This window comes from Drosophila grimshawi, unplaced genomic scaffold, assembly GCF_018153295.1.
Source record: "Drosophila grimshawi isolate 15287-2541.00 unplaced genomic scaffold, ASM1815329v1 contig_44, whole genome shotgun sequence".
NCBI classification, from domain to species: domain Eukaryota; kingdom Metazoa; phylum Arthropoda; class Insecta; order Diptera; family Drosophilidae; genus Drosophila; species Drosophila grimshawi.
In genome coordinates, this window is record NW_025063240.1 from 15,470,678 (window position 1) to 15,495,827 (window position 25,150).

The following is a 25,150-nucleotide window of genomic DNA, read 5'->3' on the forward strand; positions in this document are numbered from 1 at the left end:
AACATATCAAAAACACTAAAATCCACACAAATTTACTCACAATTATTACGCATACGCACTGTGTGTCTTTCAATTGTTATGATGCATGTCTGTTTGCTGTAGCCTTATGCATACCTCTTCCCTTAGATCTTTGTCTTGGACACTCTTCACATTTCGCCCAGTAAAACTTGAATACTTTGAGTTGAAGTTACATACAATTGAGCAACATTCATTTAATATCAATGCCGAACTGTATTAATTTTGTTTTTGTGTTTTTCCTGCTCGTTTCCCGTTCGCTTCCCGTTCACTCCTCTGCAGGTTCCAGTCGTGTTGGCCTGCCCAGTGGTCCCAACAGTCGGAAGAGCTCGGTATTGGATTTATCGCAGCAGCAGCAACTACAATTGCAACAATTGCAGCTTCTACAACTACAGCAACAACAACAAAACCAACAACACCAGCTGCCAATTGGCATTGGCACCACGGAGACCAGTCCACCGTCCGATGATGAAGACAAACGCTTTCGGCCACGTTGGAAAGGTTCGGGCACACAGCTGCCGCCACAGAGCGCCAAGCAGGCATTGTCCCGGCTCAAGCAGGCCGCTTCCGTTTCGAATGTGGCGCAGGAGAAGCAAAACCTGCTGCTGGGCAGCAACCTGGGCGACAGCGGCCAGCAAAAACAATTGCGCAAGGGTAGCATGGTTAATTTGCGTGGCCAGGACTCACTCTCCGCCGGGCAACAGCAGCAGCGCAAAGGCAGCATGTTCCAGTTGAGCGAGCCACAATCGCAATCGCAATCGCAAACGCAGCTGCAGCGCAAGGGCAGCGTCTATGTGCCCTCTGCCAGCGACACGCCCCCGCTGAGCACGCCCCCGCTGGGCACGCCAACGCGTAAGGGAAGCGTCTATCAACGCACCAGCACGGATAGCGGCACGAACAGTTCCCAAAGGAAGGGCAGCGTCTATCAACGCCCCAGTACGGACAGCAGCATGGAGAGTCCACAGCGAAAGCAGAGCATGGTTAAAACCCTGAGCGGCAGCTATGCCAACGTCAACGTCGCCGCCATTACGGGCAGCGAGTCCAGCTACGGCCTCAAGTTGGGGCCAAGCCAAATACATCCCAAGGGTTATCGCCTAACCACGGCGCGTCATGGTGAGCTGAAAATGGGATTCGTGAAAATCAAAGGAAATGTCGAGGTGGAGGTAAGTCAAGCTTATAACAAAAGATGAAAGACAGAAACTTCTTCAAGTTTTCAAATTAGACTTGAGATAAGCAAAGTTTTAAGCTAGCGAATAAATTAGAAAACATTTGTATAAACTTCTGTATTATAACATATATTATAAGGAAATTATACAAAAGTTATAAATGCAAGAAAATATAAGTAAATTAATTGAATATTTGATTTTTCCAGCTTATTTGTGCCCGAAACATTGTGAACGAGGATTGCGAGACGCCGCCAGACACCTACGTCAAATGCTATATTAAAGATGGCGATCGATTGCGGCACAAGAAGAAGACGCGCGTCGTGCGCCACGCTGCGGAGCCATTTTACAAGCAGACCATCAAGTACCAGGTGAGCAAATGGGCCGTCGTAAAGGGGCGCCAATGATGGCGACTCAAATGGCGACAAGCGGCATTGACGACCTGCCTTTCCGTCTTTCTTGTTATTGTTGGCATTGCATTGTAACGCGATTAATGGCGGCCAATTTGCAGCAGAGTGCGCTGTGTGCTGTGTGCTGTGCGCTGGTCTCGCTCTTGTATATATAAAATGAAAATAGCCATAAAGCCATTGGCTGCGTCTGCGTCTGCTGCTGTATATTTATTTACATATATATATATATATATATTTCCCAGTAATTACACAGTGGCATTAATGCAATTTTGTCTTGTTCACACACAAACACACAAATACCACAACAACAAAAAAACGCAGAGCGCTGATGTCTTTGGCCGGAATATTGTCATAATGGTGTGGCAACGTTGTGTGGGATTCGAGCACAATCAGGGATTGGGCGGCACGGAAGTGAATTTGGACAAAGTGAACATTGGCCAGCACATCACTGGCTGGTATCCGCTCTTTCCCATGCACAGCTATGGCGGCTCGGATTCCGATAATTCTCCTTGACCGAACACGCGAGTGCGAGCGACAACAGAAACAATAAAATTGAAATGCATAACACCAATGTTTAATGATATGCTACTGCTTAAAGTAAAAGCTCAATTTGTTAGTACCTAAGACACGGGCCACGCTAAAAAAAAAAAAAAGAAGAAACTATTTGTTATTTAATCAAGTTATAAAACCAAACCGCCCCGCCCCCAGAAATATATAAGTATTTGTCCCTTAATAGTTTATAGTTAAATGAGCTTGATAGCAATTTGCGATATGTTAAAACTATATAGTATTTGGTGAGAGAGCTTTGTTAGTATGGTACAGTTATGGAGAGCACAATAATTGAGAAATGTGAGTACCAAAGAAAAAACCACAACAAATATAGAACTACGTACAAAACATACATACCAGTTGCAATAATATTAAATATATATAAATAGATATATATATATATATATATTTTTGCTTGTTGTTTGTTGTTGTGTTTGTGAGTGTTTTTAATGCAAGTTGAGTTGTGCAAACAAACAAATATACTTGTGAATGAAAGGCAACGAAGAGGCAGCTGAATTGATTGGCAAATGCTACAGATAACTTTAAATACACCAAATATTATTATTACTAAATGTTAGCTACATAAATGTTGAGCAAATTAACCACTATTTAAGCCACAGAGGCGAAACAATTTAAACAGATTAAAACCACAGCTTAGAAAACCCGCAAAGGTTTCAAACTGCATAACACACGCAAATCAAAAGCAAAACCGATGGCTAAACTTTCTCAGTGTACTAAAAAAAACAAAAAAAAACAACAAATCATCTTAATTAATATGACAATCTTCTTGTGTATGTGTATGCGTGTGCCTGTGCGAGTGTGTGCGTGTGTGTGTGTGTGTGTGTGTGTGGGAGAGAGTGCGACTAAAGCGTAATTAAGACGAATTTACTGTAGTCATTTTTTCGGTAGTCAGTGTGGTGGACGCAACACAACAATTCAAGTTTTTTCCTTAAATAATATCCTTAACTTCCTGCCCGCTTGCTAAGCCTCTATTCTTTATTGCCCCCGCCCCCCTCGCCACAACCCACTCCCCACACTCAGCTTTACATTTGACTTTCAACTGGACAATCTCTTGTAATGAAAAACTTTGAAAACAATGGTTGCAAAAAAAAAACGACTTGTAAACAAAAATAACGTTCAACTTATTGACGCTTGGAGTTTCAAACTTGGCAAAAAGACAAACCAAAAACCCAAAAAAAAAAACAAAATGATAACTAAAAAACGAAATTTCTAAAATGTATATTTACTATCTAGCATACACTGGAGTCATATTATAAATACTAAACTAGATTATTTGTAAACATATTGAACTTTTTACTATCTACTACTAACTGAGAGCCTCTAAAGCACACCTAACTATTTCTACAACTGCGACAAACTTTTACCGTCAGTTAGCCCAGGGACTGCTAAAAACTACTTATTAAATGTTGCTTTTTTTTTGTAAATCTCTCTAATCGGTAAGATTACAAAATAATCAATTTTGTCATTGTCATTTTGCAACTGCTTACAAAACATATATCTATATATGCATATATATATGTGTATTAATGTATATGTATATATATATATATATTAACAATTTGTCCAGGTAGCCAGGGTAAAATGTTCAAGTGGTGTTAGGGAAAAAAATACATTTCAGTTTAAATTAAACACTAATTACTCTTCACAATTTGGCTGTTGACTTTAGCCCGAAAATCTTTTCGAGAAATATTTGTGGCAAACTGATGTGACAACAAATCGAAATAATATGAAACGAAACTAAACAAAATGGTTGTGCTATGAGAAAAATACTATTCTAATCATTGTTGAAACTCTATTTTCTGTATTGGCTGTATAAGCTCGAAGATATTTTCTGCGAAAACTTAGGTATCATAATACTAACTGTTGCTGTAACTGAAACTTAAGTCTATTCGATCTACGTTCTGTACGATCTCTACTTTAACTCTTATATCTATTATTACTATTACTTGTTGTAATTAATTGTACTCTTAAAAGATGAAAATACTGTAAAAATAACACCATATCAACGTGTAGCGTTGTGGACAAGGATTAGCAAAGGTTAAGGACAGCGCTTTAAAAGTGCAGAGTGTGTTTAGCATGGCTTACGATTATATGAAAAGAGAAAATTTAACTTTAATATTTGTTTAAAACGTTAGTAATTACTGACATTACTACTATGTAATACCTATACATACACAATATATATTTAGACAGATGTGAACAATATGAACAAATACATATTATACAAATATATATATATATATATAAAACTATTATATTTAAATGTAGAAAACCAAAAAAAAACACCCACAATATGTATATCAAATTGAGTTTCAATAAACATACAATATTTATTTGGAGAGCGGCCTTATTTAATGAAAAATAAGGGCAAAGCCGGGATGAAGTTGTTTTAGTATACTTTTAAGCATGGAGATGTGAAACAGCTGCTGTACGATAGATGGCCCTTTGGTTTATGCGCTTTATGAGCTGTAGATGGCGCCAACCTTAATGTTATAGCAAGCAGCTACTTACAAAAACCGTTTGTGACAGGCAAGCAGTAAACACAACTTCAAAGACATGAACTTCCTGTCAAGGCTGCAACCATCGGATGTCATTCATTTTAAACTAGCAAATATAACCCAAAATGGTCTATATTATATATATATTTATATATATATTCTATGTTTCTGGTATCATCTCGAGAACTATAACTAAAATAAAATGTATGTGTGAAAACTGAAAAAATTCTCATTATTAGCTGCAGATGGCGCAAGCTGTCTATCACAGCAAGCAACTTTTAATGAGATTTAGCTAGGACAACCACCACCCCAATGACCAATTTATAAATTTGGTTATTTAGTTTTAATATTTACTTTCTTTATTATTGTTTATTACATATGTTGTCATGTTCACTCAAAGATTGAACCACTCTCACATATGACACCGTTTGTCACATACATTTCTTTCTGCTTCCATTTCATGTAAAACATTTGCTTATTTATCGTCAAGTGTATGTAGTAGTTTCAATATAAATTATATAAATTTAAGAATTTTGGAATTATTTGTTATCTTTGCGCTCGCATGTAGTTCAGTATCTTTTTCGTGTTTACTATTCGTTTACAGTTTATTTAAACATAAAAGCCACACAAATATATATCCAGTATATGCACACTTAAATGCTAAAGCAATCCAAATTATATATTATAAAGATAGTTTTGGTAGGTTACTCAATGAAAGCTGTGACATATTTACAACCTGTTTAGGTATGCAGCTTATCGAGCGAGTCAGACTGAAAACAACAGACGGAAAATGAGATTGGCAGAGAAATAAAAAAGAAAAATGACAAAAAAAAGAAGAAATTACAGGCCTGCTAAATGTTAACTTTGCCGCAGACGTATATATTTTTTTGATTTCCGATAATAATGCTTATGCTTGCTTTTCTTTATGTTTTTTTTTTTTTTGTATATGTACGCATATCGTATATACTCGTATAATATATATAGTATAAATAAATGTATTGCAAAGTGGCGTTCAATATAACAGAAGGTAGCGCCGCCCGGCTTTGCATTTGACTTAAGCCTTAAGTGTTGTCAACTTAAATAACTAAATGGGCCCTAAAACAAAATTAATTTCGACTTTAATTCATTCTCTGTATCTCATAGTTTAAACATATATGTACGTGTGTGTGTTTTTTTGTGTAAGTGTATATGTATATCTGTGTGTGTTTGAAAATATACAAGACAAAAAGCAATACAAACGTTATTTAGGTATAAAATTATAATTAAGTTTGTTTTGTTTTATGCATAATGCGTAAAGTAAAATGTACAATTGTTGCTATTCCATATATAACAAGCTAGCGCGTTCTTTGCTTTCCAATTCGCATATGCCTCATGCTAAATGCATAATTGTCATAACTTTTGCTATATTATTAAAACGTTGAAATATTTTCTTCGAATCTTACGGAATTGTGGTCCATGGATGTAAATTTCTTCATTTTTGCGCTAAATATATTATTATTTTTCAATGATTTTAGGTGCTTTAGGTTATCTTGTTTTCTCCTTCATTTCCTCTTTTCATTTAATAGCCACAATTACTGTCGCTTTTCTTGGTCAACTCGAAAAGTAGCAGGTGCTATTAATTATTTGAAATGTGATTATAAAAAATAGATCTAGTAAGCATATTGCAAAGTGCATTCAGCGTTAAGGGCTTTCAATATGTTTACCAGCTAATTTTTCACGATGATGCAATATGAAAAATGTGTATTTTTCTTTTACTCATTTTAAGTGCCATATAAATTACATTTTATGTATGTATATATAAATAGTTAATACATGATTGTTATACTTGTAGTTCGATTGTGAAAGGGGAAACGTTGCGGTGCGTTTGCTTACAATTAGGTGAGGTCTGCTCGTGGGGTGCATTTATGTATGTATGTATGCAAGTATTGATAACTACGTTTAGTGATCGATCGTATTGTATAATATGATATCTCTACTACTTTACTACTCATAATCGATGCAATTTCAAAATCAAAGTCAACATACAAAAATGTGAATAGAAAATAAAATGATTAGCTTATCTTAAGACAAATTTACATGTTTGTGCGTAAATGTATGTTCTCGTGATAGTTGATGTATTCTGGTATTCTATGGCTTTCCAAAATAACGCAAAGTTATGACAAAAGTACACAAATGTATGGAACATATGCAAATGCTGTTAAGTAGTTAACATTTAAAACTGCCCACTAGTGCCAACAATATTCTAAGCAAAGAGTGTGCACTCGATGTAACTCGTGGGCACAAATCCCTCGTCCCAGCCATTTGAGTTGTTCGCCCGCCGCACACGCGTCCATCCATCACCCTGATCATTCTCAATCACCTGCAGCTCCTCTCCCTCACTCATGGGTATGCTGCCTTCGCTGGAAGCTGTACCAAATGAAAAAGATAATAACTTTATATTGTTTCGTTTATCACATTTGAGAACTTACCTTCGAAGGGGTACAGCGCACGACATGTGCCCAGTGGTTGTAGCAGCTCCACTTCCGTTTCATAGCACGTCTCTTCGCCGATGGCATTTTCATTGGCGCTGCCCTGCCCGGAGCCGGGCAGTGAAGTGTGCGATGTGCCTAGGCCGCTTTCAGGACTTGCCGAACTGCTGGATTTCACCATGGAAAAGGCAAAATGAAACGAAATATTTGAAAGAAGTTGCAATTTCGACATTATTATGTGTTATTTGTATGGTGTAAGCAATCAAATCAAATTAAATAAGCAATAACTAAATGTAATTTAGTTCATTTACTACAAACAGATAAATTGTTTGAACTTTTGTTTCTTTGGCATACTGTTGACTTTTTTATGTGCTCATTTCTTAACAATTTCATAAGGTAATAAAGAGTAGAACTGAACTGAAAAATAAGCAGCCAACACCAAACAAAAATGCCACCAAAAATAAGAGAGCAATGTACAAATGAGAAAAAACGAGCCAAATCATAAGCGATATATATATGAAATACAATAATGAATGTATGTGTAAGAATATGTTTGTTTTTGTTGGTGTGTGTGTAAGTTTAGCTGTGTATATATATAAACATTGTACGTAGACTTATGAGTGTACCCGTTATTGTTATTATTATGCCCATTTTGTATTTGCGCCACATTATCCTCAGAATCTGACCTGCTTAAGCTGCCAGCGTCATCGGGCTGATCATCAGCATCGTGATGATCGTCAGCGCTAGCGCTGCCATTGGAATGTCTGAAAGCAATTTTAAACTGTTGGTTAGGCAAACAGTTTCTGTTGCTAATGAGTAAATAATTGATTCACCTGGATGTTCGGTGTCCGTTTTGCAGTTGATTGCGATGCGATTGAGGACTATTGTTGGCCACCTGCAGCTGATTAGCCTTGTCCAAAATGTCCTGAAACTTTTTCAAATCCCTTTTAAGTTTTTCCAATTCATGCTCGGATTCGTTCAGTTGTCCCTCAACAGTCATGGGATTTCCAAGCGATGAGTTCGCCTCATATACAATTTTCATCTTCATCAGGCCATCCCGAGTGTTCGTCTCCTGATCGACCCTTTGCTGCAGCTCGGCTATTTTTGCTACCAACTTCTTGCGCTGCTGATTCGGTGGCAGATCGCTGAAGTCCTCCTTTTGTCCGTCCGCAGTTAGTGAATTCTATGTGTGGAAATAAATCATAATAATCATTAGTTGTTATGTTTTCCGAGTGTTACTATTGAATAGATTTCTATATAAATCGTATGTAGAAGTGCAATGAGTACTATACAAGACAGAAATGACGGAACAACAATATTAACAAACACATTCACAACGTTTAGCAGACGCCAAGTAACGAATCATAAAGGATATAGGAAAATAAATAAAAACTTTAACAGAAATTGAAATAATTGCAAGAAAATTAATTCAAGTTAATTAGTAAGAACAAAGTTGGTTATGATAATAATAATAATAATAATAAACTCATATAATGCACGTTGCAATAATAAAACCAAAACATGCTTGAGTTTTTTAAACAATAATTAAAGTAATTACTGTTTAACGAATTATGTTGTAATTAAAATATTTTGTTCTGCAATGTGTGAGTGTGCTGCTTTGCCATGTTGTTAACAAACTAACTATTTAACAATTCCTTATGGAATATAATTAATATTATTTTTATTGATTACGATTAGTTTTAATGATTAGGTGTTCAAGGTGAAGTTTGTGGCTCAATGAAAAGTTTTATTAATTTGCTAGTGTTGATTAAGTCTTAGCGATTGTGATTAGTAGCTAATGCTAATTAGTTGATGTGTTAAGAGCAGTTAGTTAGAAGAGCTGGAATATTGTACATCATACCTTCATCGTGATACAGGCTTCAATTATCTGCCGTTGCTATTGGCAGCGAATTGATTTAGTTATTTATATTGATTTCATATTTATATTTCATTATTTTATTGAAAACGTATCACATTTTGATTTGGTTTTTCCCAGTGTAGGTGTGGTGTGTTTGTGTTTGTGTAAGTAAAAGCATGTTTATTTTTTTTTTTTTTTTTTGTTTGTGTTAGATAATTGTATGACAGCAACATATATGCATTAAAGAAATTAAAGAGTTAAATGCCATTAATATTTGTGTGTGATTTTTATCTCAGAGGCAAATGTATTGAAAATAGAGAAGCGAGTGAAAAGCGATGGCAGCCAATTGTTGCAAAACTAGCAGTAAATTTTGATTAAATAACGTGACATAAAACAGAGACATAAAATATGGTACAAATTCGTATGCGCTTGTTAAATGTAGATATGACTTGAGCATGGTATATGAAAGACTGCAACAATTATTTATTGTTTGTTTAGTTGACATTTAGGACATGAGATACGAGGACACGAAACGAAACGGCGAAAGGCGATGAGCTGCCTGGGATTAAGGCAGCTGGACACTTGGTACTTACAGCAAGGTGGAACCAACGTCCGAAATTTTCGTGACATAAATTAAAGAAATGGCAAATTTGATTGATAAATGAAATAAGAACAGAAAAAGAGAAAGAGAGAGAGAGACGGCATGAGTAAAACTATAATTAGAAGAAGACACAAAAACCTATGACTTAAGGATAAACTTAAAACTAAACAAGAAGCATCTAAACTCAAGAGGCAGTTGTGCTTTGGCGAATCTCTCGTAACAAACAAGAGAAAGTGACAGATAGAAAGATACAGAGAGAGAGAGAGAGAGAGAGAGAGAGAGAGACACTGTGCCAGGCAATGATAATAGGATAGAGACATGAACATAACAAGGGACCAAACCACTTTAAAAAAAAAAACAAGAACAACTTGAGGAACTTGCAGCTAAGTCGTAAGCCTGAACCGAGAAGCGGCAATCGTCAACGTTTGCTCTCACCTTGTTGCTGCCAAAGATGCTCTGCAAGATGTTGTTGCGTACTCCCTTTCTTCTGACCGAGATCGTGCCCTTGATGGTCGAGTGACTGTAGTTGCTGACATTGCTGAGATCCATCTTTGACAGATCCTCAAATGGTATGTCCGTCGGTGGTGTGAAGCCCGATTGATATCTACAAAGTATATTAAACCAATTAGCAATGCCAAAATAAAAATAACTAATTAATTTATTCGAGGACAAACCTTTCGATGACTTTTAGTGAGTCTTCCTTCTCGTTGATGGACTCGCCGGCCTTGACAATGCCTTCCATGCAGCGCGCAATTATGGGCGCCACCGAGGACTCGACATCGGCGGCACCAATGATGAACTCGCGTATGCCAAGCGTACGCTTCTCGTCTAGCTCCTGCAGCCGATTGAAGACGGCGGGTAACAGCATACTATAGTGATGCTGCTGTAAATTGTTTGTCTTCTGCAGCTGATTGGCGTACTCGTTCTTTGCGTCATCGGACTGTTGATTTTTCGATGTCATAATGTTCTTGTAACGCTCCACCTCGGCGCGACTCAGATTGAGATCCATGTCAGCCTTCTTGTAGTTTTCAACGGCCTTGTCCGAATCTCGATAGGCCTTGTCATAATTGCGCTTGGCGCGCTCCAATGACGACAGCTGTGCGCTGAGGCACTGTTGCAGCACGGTGCCATCCGTAAGGCATTTCTACAGACACACACAGAGAGAGAATGAGATGCAAATTAGCAAATGATAAGATGTGCATGTAGAACAGATTAAAAATACGTTACCTTGCGGTCCTCTCGCAATGTTTTCGACAGCAATGCCACACTCTGAATTATCTGTTGCTGTAGGGTCTCGGACACAACCTCACGCTGTCCCGCCAGATCGCCCACCTCCTTGAGGAGATTGCGGAAAGCTTGCCTCGATGTAAATCTGTGAACAGTAAACCAGGCGCAATCAGTTCAACTGGTTCAACAATTCACCCACGCCTTTTCACGCCTTGAGTACAAACTACTATACAATATGTCTATCCCTGGGTGCGCTCTGTTGAAAATTTCGATTTATGGGACCTCTTATTGGACACGCGCTTTTGAGCGCCCACGCTGCGTCGCTGTCGTCGCCACAGTCCGTCCATCTGTCCGTCTGTCAGTCCACTTATGGTGCAGACTTCCAGGCCGAACGGCAATCATGAATAAATTTATAGATTTTACAACTGTATAAGGCAATACATTGGCATTTCATTACCAACTCTTCAACTTGGACGTAAGCAGCAATGGCTTCATTGTCATAAGTATTACTACAAATTTGCGGCGCGCTATTTGCGGGCCTATGATGTCAGCCTGTCAGTCAGTCAGTCAACAGTGAGGCAGGCAGGCAGGCAGCCACAGAACTAAGTCAGGAATCGAGCATTGCTCGCATGTAATTAAAACTGAGTGGCAGGCAGGCCGCAAAAGTTGTTCTCAGACCACACATGAGCGAAAAGTAGCTACAATCATGACTTTTATCATTTGAGTGAGTGTCTCGCAAATTAAATGCCTCACACACGCACACAATTACACAATTGAACAGTCAAATTGGTCATATGAGCAGTTCTAAGGAGAGTCATCGTTGCAGCGTTATCCAAAACAAAATCTACTTAACACATTGCTAACACATATACCAAATAGCAACTTGCACGAATTGTTAATAATTTTCCAAAAGATTTAACAAAGCACCTCTGCGCAATCGTGTTCAAGCAAACCATCAACCATTTATGAATACCCTGTACAAATATCAGAAAGCATGCTGTTTTTTGAATTTCACATTTAAATTGCCCCCCACAAAAATATATTATAAGAAAATATATCTCACAGAAACTCTCTCAGAAAAACTCACTTCATCACATAATAATTTCATGTCTGTAATTTCACACACACTTAGATATATATATATAGGGTAGATCACAGTTGAGCAGTTGCAATTAACAGCTCTCTCACCATTTTTATTATACGTTTATTATGCTTACAACTATATTTTATTTTGTTTGTAGATTTTATGCTTACTCATTGTCTTCCTCCTCCTTCCTTTTGGGCTGATAATTTTTCACTAAGCGCCTGAAAAAAGAAAAGAAAAATCAAATAGCATGGCATTAGTGAAACTCTGAAATAGCAACAACTCTGTGTTAAAACTATTACAATAATAACAATAACTTTAACAATAATAACAAAACAACAACAACAACAACAAAAACAAGAGCAAGCAAGTTAAGGCATTTGCATTAACACGAGACTTTTCATTTTGGCATTGCGAGGCGAGACGACACGCAAAGCAATCTTCAAATTTCAGACAACAGACTACAGACTACAGACTACAACGAGAGTAGTACCGAGTACAGAGTATAGAGATTTCAGACATCTGATTTCACTAGTTACTGCGACGCAGTATATATAGTACTTAATATGGCAGAGAGTTTTCCATTTCATATGGCCGCATTTGTGGTCTAGTTGGGCGCCTGGGAAGATGATAATGTCATTATAAAAAGGGCTCAGACACAGTAGAGTAACTGCAGGCAGTAGTCAGTTCAGCCAACAGCGTATCAGAGGGGCCACAGTTCAGTTCAGTTTCAGTCATCAGGCCTCAACCAACTCTCGACAACCAACTCATTTTGCGGGATTCAAATTGTGGGAACTGACGCCACCGCATTGAGAAATACAGTTTTTACGAAGAAAATAGCAAGCTAACGACTGCCATGATGCAAGGCAGCGTTCCCAAGTGCCCCCAAACAGCTTGGGGCAGAGCAACTTTAGCAGCAGTAGCAGCAGCAGCAGCAGCAGCAACTGGATAAATCTTCAAGTGATTTAAACATTTATGACACCTAGTTGGGAAGTACAGAAGTACAGAAGTCATGTGGGCTTGGCGTTACTCAAGCTCAATCACATTAAATGGACAGAATTTTCCACTCTTCAACCAGCACCGCCCCAGTTCCCCTCGTGGTGTCGCGTGTCTGTTGCGTGGGGCAGGTCGTGGTCAGCTCGTGTTTATTTAGTTGTCAGCCTATTGCGCAATTTAGCTGGCAATTGTACACAAACATGAGCATATTATATTGGGGTGGGTCCAATCGCAAACCCTATCCCCATCTACACACATATCCCCCACCAAGTCTCCCATTCCCATAATGTGAGGTGCGGCGCAACATTCTCGAAATTGAGCCCATGGAAGGGCATTAATTGAAGTGCGCCCAAAGTGCCCCCGACATGAGCATATTATTTATTGTATGAGTAATGTCTTTATGAGCTCGCGACTCTGCTTGCCACAAAGCGCACGATTAGCTGTTGATTATTCCGGCACCTCACCCTCCAATTGTTTGGAGTCGTGTACTCAGCTGCTGCGGCTGCGGCTGCTGCCCAGGAATGGTCAATGGACACAATGCACATGGCGTACAATCTCTAGAACTGGCTGACCTTGTGCTTATTTCAGCTCTCAGTTTATAATAAATTTATATATGTATATATACATAATAAAAACAAAAGCTAAACATTTATGAGAATTGCACTCGTGTTCAATTTAATGTGTCTTGTTTCTTGTAAGGAATTGTTGGTTGCTTTTTGCCTTGACAGGCCGCAAGCCCGCAAACGGGCGTGGCCTTTGCCATTAAGTCGTATAAAAAATATATATTCACATATAAAAAAAATGCTTAAAAACAAATAATTTAATTGACATACAAATATGGTCATTAAGTGGCGCCACATGATTTACAACAGTAGCGAAGACTTTAAGAGCATTTGTAATTATTTTTTGCGCTTAGCTGGATAACAATTAAATTTGTATATTAAATGTAAATGTTAATATTATTAAGCAAACCTTTTTATCAGGAAATAGAACAGAATTATGACTTAAGACAGCGAACATTTCTTTTTATGTCAATAATCTTTCAGTTTTTTCAATTAAGTCTTAAGATCTTGCTCTCCACTTTTCAAAAGCCTCTTATTGTTATTATATTGATATAAAAGTCATATATTTCAATTATATATTTATATATTGTACTCACCTCAATTTGCCGGCATATTCCGTTTCTATGGCTACTCGATCGCGTAAGAAATTGGCATATTTATCGAGCACTTCAATGCCTTTGTTTGTGTGAATTGACAGATTATCGTACTGATCCTGAAAATAAATAAACAAGATGACACATGATGCGGATTAATGTATGTTGTGTGTTGTGTGAGACGCAATAAGAAGCCATAAATAAAATAGGAATATATAATAGAAATATTTACAATTTGACATTGAGCCAACAAAGAAACAAAACTGTTTGGCACAAAATTAGGCCCGGCGACTGTATATATTGGCCAGCAAATCGGCAAAAATCTGCGCTGTAGAAAATTAATCGAATTTCGCATTTAATTGGAGCAAGAGGCAACTGCGTCTCAGCATGCGAATGACTGAGTGGCTGGCAGCAAACGTGGCGTATACATTATATGTACGATATCGTTTATATATATTGTTAAGTCGTGAGTGGATAAAGATCAGCAATATTGCTTTTCAATTAGCCACCACAATTTGAACAATTTGCCAAGTGGTATCAAAAAAGCAAATAGCAAAGCTATTAATTGCCATAAAGAGACTGGAGCCAATTAGCAGCCACTGCCAACTATTTAGATTTGAAATTATGCTAAGCAATCGCAAACGAAATTAGTCATTTACAGTAGCAGTTGCCGCAAATATGGAAGTCATTAAGCTGTGCAACTTCCTCAAACTTCGGTGACATAATGTTTGAGTTATGCTGCGGCAATTTGCAATGCCATTCAATACAATTTGTCAATGGAGAAAGACCCACTCGCAAGAAAACAAAGTGTGATCCACTTTTTGCTATTCGCACGTCAGAAAAGTAACAACAATACAAAAATAAAATAAATAAATAAATCTACGTAACATCAGCAAATGACAATGTTGCCAATCACGCCTACAAAACGCAGCAGCAGCAACAATAACAAACAACAAGCTCGTTTATTCGGCTAACAAATTGAATTTAAAGCAGTAGCAAAACGGCAAATGGACAAACTCCGATGCTTTGGCCTCAAACATGCAAATTTGCATAAGCCCCAAAAATTACAAACAATTATATAATGAAGCACAGGGGTTACAGCTAGCTACTACAACTATTGCTATATCTCATGATCATGATCAACATCAATCCTCAATAACAAACTATTTAGGCCACAACATTTACGTTATTGAGGGCTTCATACAATATATACCCTGTACTCATCGAAAGTATAGGGTGGATAGGGACGACATTTTAGCAAAAATGTATTGGAAGATGCAATAAGACAACAATGGGTTGCATGCCACACAAATACTTTCCCACACTTGTACTGCAGAGTTATGTACAGGGCATCTGGTAGTCGAGCACAGCGACTTGTCCGTTTCTTTCATTAATGTGAAGCGAATTTAAATTTGTTACGTTTGCATTGATCAGTGAAATTTGGCAATGTTGCCTGCTTCGATTTTCACTCAGAAACGTGCACTTATTTAATTAAGATAATAAAAAACTATTTAAGTGGCATTTGTAGAATTTTCTGTCACACAAACTTTCACCAGAGCGTGTGTGTTTGTGTGTGCGTGTGTGGGTGTGGGTGTGGCCCTAAATGAAAAGCATTTTCGTGCTCACACAAAAACTAATCAAGAAAATGGTCAGAAAAATTCCGACCCACACACACACACACACCACACACCTCACACACATGAGATAATTGAGTGGCGAATGTTGCAACGTTTGAGGGGTTGCCAATGTGGTATGCATTATGCATGCGCATTGTGGTTGCTGGTGCTACAAATGTGGGTGGCAGCATGTCAAGCGGCGGGCCTAAAGCATTAAAGTGTCAACTGCTGCAGCTCCCATTTTATATAACGCCCCAGGGACTAAACTGGGACTGGGACTGGCTAAAGCCGAAATGGCTTTTCAAATTCATTTCTTATTATTTATTGTGAGCTGTCGCTGCGCTTGCGCAATATCCTTGCCAGCGGGAAATTACTTTTACAATTGATCTACTCTGTGCCAGTTTTTTTTTTCTTTTTATTTCACTTAAATAGGCGATTGCGAGTGGCAAATTGCTTGTGTCTGGGCAGGAAAGTTGCCATTAGCGCCATTTATTTATATAAAGAGCTAATAACAGGTGAGCGGGCAAAATCAATAATTAGATTGCAATCAAATTATGTTTATAGGCAGCCAGACAGCCAGAGAACTGTGATAATCATTCAATAATGCCTGATGTTTGATATAAAAATAAGCTACAGCTCAGTTAAAATGTAATCAGAGGCTTTACTGAACTACTTTGCTAATTAATTATATTATACGGGTAAGATGTTGGCTAACAAATCAATATTCTTACATTTTGAAATAAATTCAGATTAATTTATTTAAATAAAAACCGAAACCACTTCTTCATTTCAAAATAACATTTTACTTTTGGTTTTCTTTGTGTTATATTTGTAAATTTGATCATTGGTCATAACACATTTTTGCAACTAAATAAAATGAATAATACTTTTTGAAGCCAACGAACATTGCATAGCTTAGTAACATTTCATGAGCTGATCAACGTTGATCTACAGATTAAAATGCTGATCAGTTATGCTCGCTTCAACGGGCATAAAAAGTTCATCTCTATGCACGCGGCAAGTCCACGGTTGACATTGACAGACGACTTTGGAGGTTGTTGTTTGCCAGTCGGAATGCGAAGCAACCCAACGCAACGCAACGAATTGGAGATCGCATAGTTAACCTTGACCAGGCAGCAGTCAGTGAGCAAATGATTCGCGAGCCGGCTATAAAAGGCGGGGCACGTATACAGACACAGGCATAATGCTTATATAAGGAGCAAACAGCATTGGGGAGCGAGCAAGGGTTTCAAATTGGCATGCGACATCCTCCGACTCGCGAATGCGAGTGCAGCATGTGGCAACACGCGATGCCAAATGGGGAGCGCAAAGTTGCGTGGTTGAAGTTTAATGTTGAACGTTGAACGTTGGGGCAGCGACAAGTTTTTTGCTTACTTTTTTTATTTTTTGCTTTGCTTGGGTTTAATAACCTTTGATTTTGACGATAAGCTAAGATAAACATTTTAATATTATTTATTTATTTGAACGCATCACAAGATTAATGTCACAGTGTCTGGAAATGCTAGCCAATATATCATGGCGAAAGTTAAGCAACAAGAGAAGAAAGCGCGGGCGGGGGGCGAGGGGCGTGGGCAGTGAGAGCATCAGCAACAAGAAATGTCATCAGGCACACTTCAACTTCAACTTCCACTTCAACTTTGGAATCCATCGAGTTATTAGTCGCAACACCAACACCAACACCAACACCAATCTCCCCCAAAATCACTAACCAGTCAGACGCTTTCACTGATACAACTGATGTGTTCACACCCGGCAAACGCACCTCACCCGCACCTTTACCTTTACCCGCTTCCAGATCCCGCTTTGTATTCCCTTTCCTGTGCTCCAATCAAGTAAGTGTAACAAAAAGAATTTAAAGACAACAAAAACCGAACACTTTCCCAAGCACAAGAAACAAGAAAACAGACAAAACAATGACAATAAAAACCAATAAAGAAATTAACAAATTGCAGAGAGCAACAATAACAAATAGGAACAAAACACGACATTTGGTGTTCAAAACCAAAAGTGTTAAATTCGATTGAAGATTGTCATCGATTATTGTTGCTGCTGTTGTTGTCGACTGGAAATGTGAGCAATCAACGTGAAATGGAATCATCGAAGCACATATCAACCACATAGCATAAGGGCGTTTCCATTGCCCAGACCCAACTGTCTGAGAGCTTTAAGGTCTGAGGTCTGAGGTCTGTCTCCCCGCCTGACACATAGCCACTGGGTCAAGATTGAAATTTGAGCGATTGATTAAAGTACTCGCAATCGCTCGCACAACGGCATTGTTGAAGTTCATTAAATTAATCGTGCCTCTCCGCTTCGATTTGTTTCGATTCGTTTTCTTACTTTATTTTATTTTGTTTGGCTTTTAGTTGTGATCGTGACAATTGATCAAAACATTTGTTGCACGATAAAATGCAGTGGAGGAAGTGCCGCTTGTCTTAACTTCTTTAACTGAAACGTGTCGAAAAGTTTTAATCTAGCATACTTGACAAATTCACTTGAATACCCACTTTAGACCCAATAATTTGAGATTATGGAACAGCAAAACCATATTTTATCTTTAGTACTATTTCCCCTAGATTGTTGCTCTATCTATCTCTATTACCATTTTTTTTTTTTTTTTTTTGGTAATTTCATTCTTTGTCACAATCTCAAACCGTGATAAAGTAGTGCAATAAAGCTGCAAAAATGACTAATCAAAGCATAGGGAATTCACCTGCATCGATTTGATATTGGAGGTTGTTTGCTGTTTGCTTTTGGTGCTTGTCATAAATCCAATTTTATCGGGGCTGGTTTATCTAATCGAATGCTAAACCACAGACAGACACACACACACACATACACACAGAGGTGTACTAGATGCCATAGTCAAAAGCCAATTCGAATATTGTGCAAGTGCCGCCGTCTTTGCTGCGGTGACTGGGTAACCACAGAGTAAACGAGGCAACAACATGATGGCCCCCAAAATGAACAGAGCCTCGCTCTGTCAATGTTTGTCTTTATGTAATGATTGCCTGCCAACAATGCAACTGCAACTGCAACTGCAACAGCAACTTCAGCTGAAGGGTGTCAATTGAAGCAGAAAGCGACAGCATATAGTTATACAATTGTCTCGCTCGCACTGATCACATCGCCACACACAATCGTGTGGCACAATATGGTTCCTGTTTTGCATTACAATTGTCGAGGCGTTCACTCGACCAGAAACATTGGCTTCCTTTTGGCAACGTATTGCTTTTGTTTTACCATTTTTTTAGACCCAGTTTGAGCGACCGACTAACCAACCAAGCTAGCTAGCTAGTTACCCCGGCCGGCAGCAACTCACAAAAACTGGGTAACAGGTGCAGCGGCAACGATTTGTTTACCAATTGCCCGTTTGTGGCTGGAAGCCATAGGCAGACAGATGGGCGGGGAGCAGGCGCAGTAATAACGGGGTGGAAACGGATCGGATCGGGTCGGGTGGTGTGCTTTGGCTTAAGCATGCCAACAGCTTACAGCGCTGCTCCCCCAAAGACATGCCACCATAATTACACTAGGCCACAGAATTACAGAACAGAAATTACCTATTTGGTTTGGTTTTCCAACTAGCTATTCAAAAATATACCATTTATTTGTATAATGGATTTTAGTTTACTTGTTAGAGTTGGCTTGAACTGCTCAGTATTCAAAGTTGTAGATATTTTTAATATCCACATACAATCATTTTTCTATTTAAGCAACATGTTATAAATTCATTTTAATTTCTTTTAATTGCATCAGACTATATTCGCTTTAAAAAATGCTGTTGAGTCATTGCATTGAGATACGTATGTATGTATAAACATATGTGTAAACATTTGTTCGAATGATTACAACAATATGAGTAAGAAGAAGAATAAACGCAACTTGCGCATGCCTTTGAATGGAAGTGCCTCAGCACGAGTTTTATCTGCAACGGACGTGGCACGCAAAACAAGCGCGCAAGAAATGTAGCATAGCAAACCAGAGCAAAAGCAGCAGCAGCAGCAGCAATGGCAACTATTGCAACAGCAACAATACCAACAACAACAACAGCAGCTGCAACTGTTGTCGCTGATAAGCACAACAACTATCGACAATGAAGTTGAGCGCCACAGCGTGTCGCTTGTTGTTGCCAGTGTTGTTATTGCAATTGTTGTTTGCTGCACCCAGTTGACATTTGGATGACGCTGCTTCGCTGGTCGTTGGTCGTCGCCTGGCTGGGGCCTTGGGTGTCGCAAATTGACATTGGCTGCACACAAGCTGCCGACTCACCACACACACCACCCTCCAAACCTGTGGCACCCTGTTGTGTGCATATATTTTTACAATTTAACAAACGGCGGCGCCTTTGTTTTGACTATAAACTGTCAAACTCATCATGATGTGCCTTATGAAGTGCATTATCTGACGTTGGACGAGTGTAAACACACAAAAACAAAACACATTATTTATGTGGGCAGTTCAACGAACGAGCAGCAATGCAACAAAAAAAAAAGCAGCATTAACTAAATAACAACAGCAACAACAACTGCCAACAATTTGGCCAACTGTCTCAGGCGATTTTCCACAACTTTGCGCTAATTTCGTTTGATTTGAGGCAAAACCTCAACTAGGCAAAGCAAGAGAAAACTGCAAATAGAAAAACAACTCCTGACCCGTTTCTATTCAGCCAGCTATTTATAAGCCGCTTTTATTTTCGCTCGTTTGTTGATCAAGTTGTCGTCGTTGTTGTTGTTGTTGCCGTTGCCGTTGCTCATTTTCAGTTAATTTGTTGTAACGATTTTCCGCATCAACAACAACTACAACGAAGCCCTTGTGGGCAACCATTGTGTGAATATTGCCTGCCACTTGTTAACCCACTCAACTCCTAACCCTACCTTTCCCCCCTTTAGACATTTCAAATGCTATTTATATGTGGTGCATATGTGCGTTGCCTCACTCTCGCTCTCGCTCTCTCTCTTTGTCTCTGTTTCTGCCTCTCTCTCTCTCTTTGTCTCTGTTTCTGCCTCTCTCTCTCTCTTTGTCTCTGTTTCTGCCTCTCTCTCTCTCTCTCTCTATCGTTGACTTAGTTTTAGCTTTGCCAGGCGTACCAAAAATTAGCACATTAACCCGTTGTTGGCTGCCGTTTGCTGCTGTTGTTGCTTTTGTGTGTCACGTTTGTTGTTGCTGCTATTGATTAAATAACTATTGCACAGTGCGCACACATAAATCAATATCCATATATCGATATATGCTAGGTAAGGCAACAAAGATCAAAAGCAAGGCGCTCTTATCCAATTATATATTTTACAAGATAACACTTAAGTAAAAATAATAAGAGGTACAGTCGCAAAGTCAGCGCCCAGAAACATGTGTACAATACTTGCAGCAACAAATTGCTGTCTTACAAGCAACAATAATTACATATATCTATGAGTGATATGTGCATACATACATACACATATAGATATACATATACATATAGATATACATATACATATAGATATACATAATAATACATACAGCAGCTGAATGAATAAATTAATAAATTAAGCGACGCCTTTTCACAGTTAAGTCTTGAGGCAAAAACCAAAGCCGCTGGCAAACAAAAATAAATCTTGAGAATCAACACAGAGCAGCCGAGCGCAAGTCAAGTTAATCTCCAAGCGATAGACAGCAGCAACAATGAGAACAACAACATTGCGGCTGTGGCAGTGGCAGCAACAGCCACATGATCTTGGCCAGAAGATGCTCACGCTCGTAATGATGACGACGCCAACTGATAATGTTCGGTCGGTTCGCAAGACCAAACAGGAAGCAAAAAGTATCAACCAAAAAATCTAAAACACACACATTTATATTATGTGTGTGTATCTGTGTGTGTGTGTGTGTGTGTAAAACCGTTAACAGCCAGCAGCAGACAAGTAGCATAATCATAAAAATACTTGAACAACGCCGTTTATTTGAACTTTAACTTTAACAGCTAGCAGCGAAGCAGGTAGTTGGTCAACTTGGTAGCCAATGGCCACTGCAAACTTAACTCGAGATGGTCACGTGAATGGCTCAAACGCAACGGCTCACGCTCAATTAACACAACTCACGAAATAAGCTTGGTTCATACACGCTTTAAAAATCTAACTTTTAGCAAGACAACTTTTAAGACTTCCAAAAATTAAAACATCAAATTTTTTTGCATAATTCTGAAGCAGTTATAGTTAAAGTTTAAACAAATTTGCCTGTTTAAATTAAGGTTTTTAAGTTGTAAAATGAAACAGGTTCTTTTAAAATAGACAACTTAACTCATTAATTTGGTAGATGATATAGTTATAAAATATGAATTCAACTAAAAAACTGCTTTGAAAGCAGGCATAAACCCATATCTTGTATTATATATCTTACAGAACATAGAAATTCCAGAAAAAATAAGTTGCTCCCTTATTAGACGATTACTTCTAGTTTTCCGCATGTCATTCTTACCAATCGTCATCACATAAAGCTCACTTCATATTAATTTTATTCACTTGCACACAGATCGCCAACTGTTTGACTGTACTTTCTCAGTGACCAATGCAACACAACCACTTTGGCCAGCACTATCACAAATACCACAGTTCGACAGCAGCAGCACAGATTGCTTGCTGTTGGTTATGCAAAAATCAAAGCAAAGTTAAACGGCGACATTTAATTGCAAACTGGTTGGCCACGTTAATGTAAGCAGTCAACAGCCAGTCTATTAACCACCTGCAGTGCTGTTCTTGTAGCTGTTTTGATTTCGCTGCATTTGTTGCTGGCACTCACCAAAAATTCCATATGCCAATCCTTTTGCCTGAAATGTGTAACAGCAGTCAAACGGCCAAACAGGCAGCTCATGTTGAAATCCAGATGTAAACTAATTGGCCAAGTGCTGGACGCTCTGGCATTTTGGGCTAAAGTGGCTCAAAAGACACTTGAGGTGCCGATAAACCAAGAATTTCAATAAATATAATGCGCAAATTGCGATCTTTTTTCTTATTCTTTTTGAAATATATTTTATTGTATTTTTTTTAAAGATTTTTAAGATTTTTTATAGGTATTTTTTTACGCTGATTGCGCGCTGGCCAACTGACCTCGAAACGTGCCCACAACGAGCAGAAAACTGGCGCATGCTGTGCCGTGCTGCTGTGGGCCAGGCCAAAAGAACTGGACAGTTGACAATTGCGGCTCATTAGGCGCAGATCAGCAGCAGCAGCAACAGCAACAACAATTGACAGATATACAAAGTACCTGCAAAGTACCAATAACTAGTATAACTATAATAATTTCCAGAAACGAATTCAATTGGCAATGAGCAAGTTGGTCAAGCAAACAGTTGGCCAACAAACACTTCCGGTTGCTTAAGCATCGTGCTCATGTCTCTGATCTATATAGACCGAGCAAGCCAGCGAGCCAGCCAGCCAGCCAGTCCAAGGCATTCGGCAAACTCAAGCGCCATCCAAGTTAATTTGCTCCAATTATGAAAATGCCCATGTGCTCATTAAACTTAATTGAGAAGCTGCGGAGAGCTAAGAAAAACTACATAAGAAGAAACGAAACGAGACAACAACGCAGAAGACAACAACTTAAGACAAAAGCCTAGCAACAGATGCTACACTAAATGAATGAGTGAATGAGTGAATGACAACGGATCTGACTCTTCGACTGACACTTCAGCTCGCAACGTAGTTAAGTCCACTTCATATGCAAAGCAAGACAAATAAATATCCTCTTCTTTGACAAGGCGAAGCTGAAATACGCTACTCAAATTGTATAGTCTTTTGAAAATCAGTTAAATTGATTTTGGAAATTTAAAACAAAAAAAATGACAAATAATACTTCATTGTTTTGCGATGCTTCAGAAAAGAAATAAATATATATAGTAAATATATTGTATATATTGTGTATACTCAACTAACTGGACTTTAGCAGGAAATGTACGCTATGATCTCACTTTATAGACTCCCTCCATAATAGTTTTTTTAATCAAGTAGAAGTGCCTCATTTAAGGAAGGAATTTAAGTGATTCGCTTAGAAAGTCAATTTTATTAAACATTTTTTATGTTTGTCGCACTTGCAACACATTTACACCGACTTTACATAGGTTCCATGACTTTGGTCGTTAACCCCCGCCCCTGTTCATGTTACTTTTTTTTATGTTGCACAGCAACTTTGGCATTTTTGCGTAAATCTTGCACATAAATTACTCGAAAAATTAAATTTACCTATTTTCTAGCTGCTGCTGCTGCTGTTGAAGAGCTAGAAAAAACATTGTATATATGATAGAAGAAGAAGCCTTCATCGCAGCCGGCTGGCTATAAGGTAAGGCTGAAAGCAAAAGAGCTATAAATTCGCAGCCACATTCTTTTGGCCGGTCGCAAAGCCAAAGCGGCCGAACAGGTTGAACTACTTTGTTGGAGGAACCCGTGTGGCGCATGCGCATTGCCCAATGCATTGCAGCCAGCAGCTAAATAGCCCCGGACATTGTATACAAACTATACAAGTAGAATCCATAGAAAGAGGATCATGGCGTGGCCAAAGCAACAACTAAGACCGACTATCTATGCAGTGTATCTATCTATAAATAGACATGGCCAGGACTTATAGCTTGAACATTGCTTTTCCATAGTTTCGCTTTTTCAGTTGTTGAGCTGCTTAGACAACAACAATTTGTTGCATTTCCGTTGCTTGTACGACAAAAAATGCAATGTTGTCTCTTTTCTTATATACATTTTCCTTCTTTTAACTAGAGCAGGCGGCGTAGAAGGAGAAATAAAAAAGTGAACAACATTTCCAAGTAAGTAATTTCTCATGCACTCGTATCATTCTGCATTGCCCATTCGCCAGAGAAACAGCTCTCAACTCAACTCAACTCAACTCAGCGCAGCACAGCTCAACTTATCATTAATCTGAGGCGAGTGCAAGACGAGAGGCATACATGGATTTAATAAACAAATACATATGCATATATGTAAGTAATTAATTGTGTTGTTGTGGTTGTTGTTGTTTCTGTTGTTGTTGGCTCATTCTTATAATTAAAAAATTCTCACAAGTGTGCACGTATGTATTTACATACGCTTTTGATTGTACGGATAGCGCAACAAATTCGAAGAAAACAAGGTAGCAATTATAAAAGCGAAACGCGTTGCGAGTCACTAGGCAAAAGAACTAGAAGCGCATAATACAAATACGAATACGAATACGAGTACGAGTACGAGTACGAGTACTCGGAAAAGATCTGTATACACATAATAATAATAGAAGAAAGAAACAAAGAAAACGCGAGAGAATCTTGTTCTCACATGCCACAAAATAAATAAACAAAAGCAAATTAAATAGTTTACTTGAGATCCCCTGAGTAAAGTAAAGTAAATGTTCAGTACTAAAAAAAAATCTATGTGTGACTTTCGCTGCATTTTTTCTTGCTATTTTTATGCGTTGTTCTATATAGTTTTTATATACCAAGCGCAGTATATTCGTTA

The 25,150-nt window shown here is 38.4% G+C and overlaps 2 protein-coding genes across 12 annotated transcripts in view; one reads left to right on the forward strand and one right to left on the reverse strand.

Moving 5' to 3' along the window:
- Positions 1 to 2,495, forward strand: part of LOC6556425 (regulating synaptic membrane exocytosis protein 2) — a 54,277-nt gene extending 51,782 nt beyond the window's left edge. The window contains exons 14-16 of the mRNA XM_032742760.1: positions 298 to 1,178; positions 1,388 to 1,549; positions 1,910 to 2,495. Of these exons, the coding sequence (XP_032598651.1) occupies positions 298 to 1,178; positions 1,388 to 1,549; positions 1,910 to 2,101 (1,235 nt within the window). The 3' untranslated portion in view covers positions 2,102 to 2,495. The remainder of the gene's footprint in view (positions 1 to 297; positions 1,179 to 1,387; positions 1,550 to 1,909) is intronic.
- A 2,489-nt stretch (positions 2,496 to 4,984) lies between these two features.
- Positions 4,985 to 25,150, reverse strand: part of LOC6557527 (formin-binding protein 1-like) — a 33,802-nt gene continuing 13,636 nt past the window's right edge. Inside the window, exons 2-11 of one of the 11 annotated variants that reach the window (XM_032734154.2) lie at positions 14,050 to 14,165; positions 12,065 to 12,115; positions 10,811 to 10,955; positions 10,258 to 10,727; positions 10,019 to 10,187; positions 8,986 to 9,012; positions 7,958 to 8,307; positions 7,751 to 7,888; positions 7,125 to 7,291; positions 4,985 to 7,062 (exon numbers count right to left, since the gene is read on the reverse strand). In XM_032734154.2, coding sequence (XP_032590045.1) covers positions 6,899 to 7,062; positions 7,125 to 7,291; positions 7,751 to 7,888; positions 7,958 to 8,307; positions 8,986 to 9,012; positions 10,019 to 10,187; positions 10,258 to 10,727; positions 10,811 to 10,955; positions 12,065 to 12,115; positions 14,050 to 14,165 — 1,797 coding nt within the window. In that variant the 3' untranslated portion in view covers positions 4,985 to 6,898. Of the gene's footprint in view, positions 7,063 to 7,124; positions 7,292 to 7,750; positions 7,889 to 7,957; positions 8,308 to 8,985; positions 9,022 to 10,018; positions 10,188 to 10,257; positions 10,728 to 10,810; positions 10,956 to 12,064; positions 12,116 to 14,049; positions 14,166 to 25,150 lie in introns of all 11 variants that reach the window. The other 10 variants (XM_032734177.2, XM_032734168.2, XM_032734151.2 and 7 more) reach the window with 10 other exon arrangements.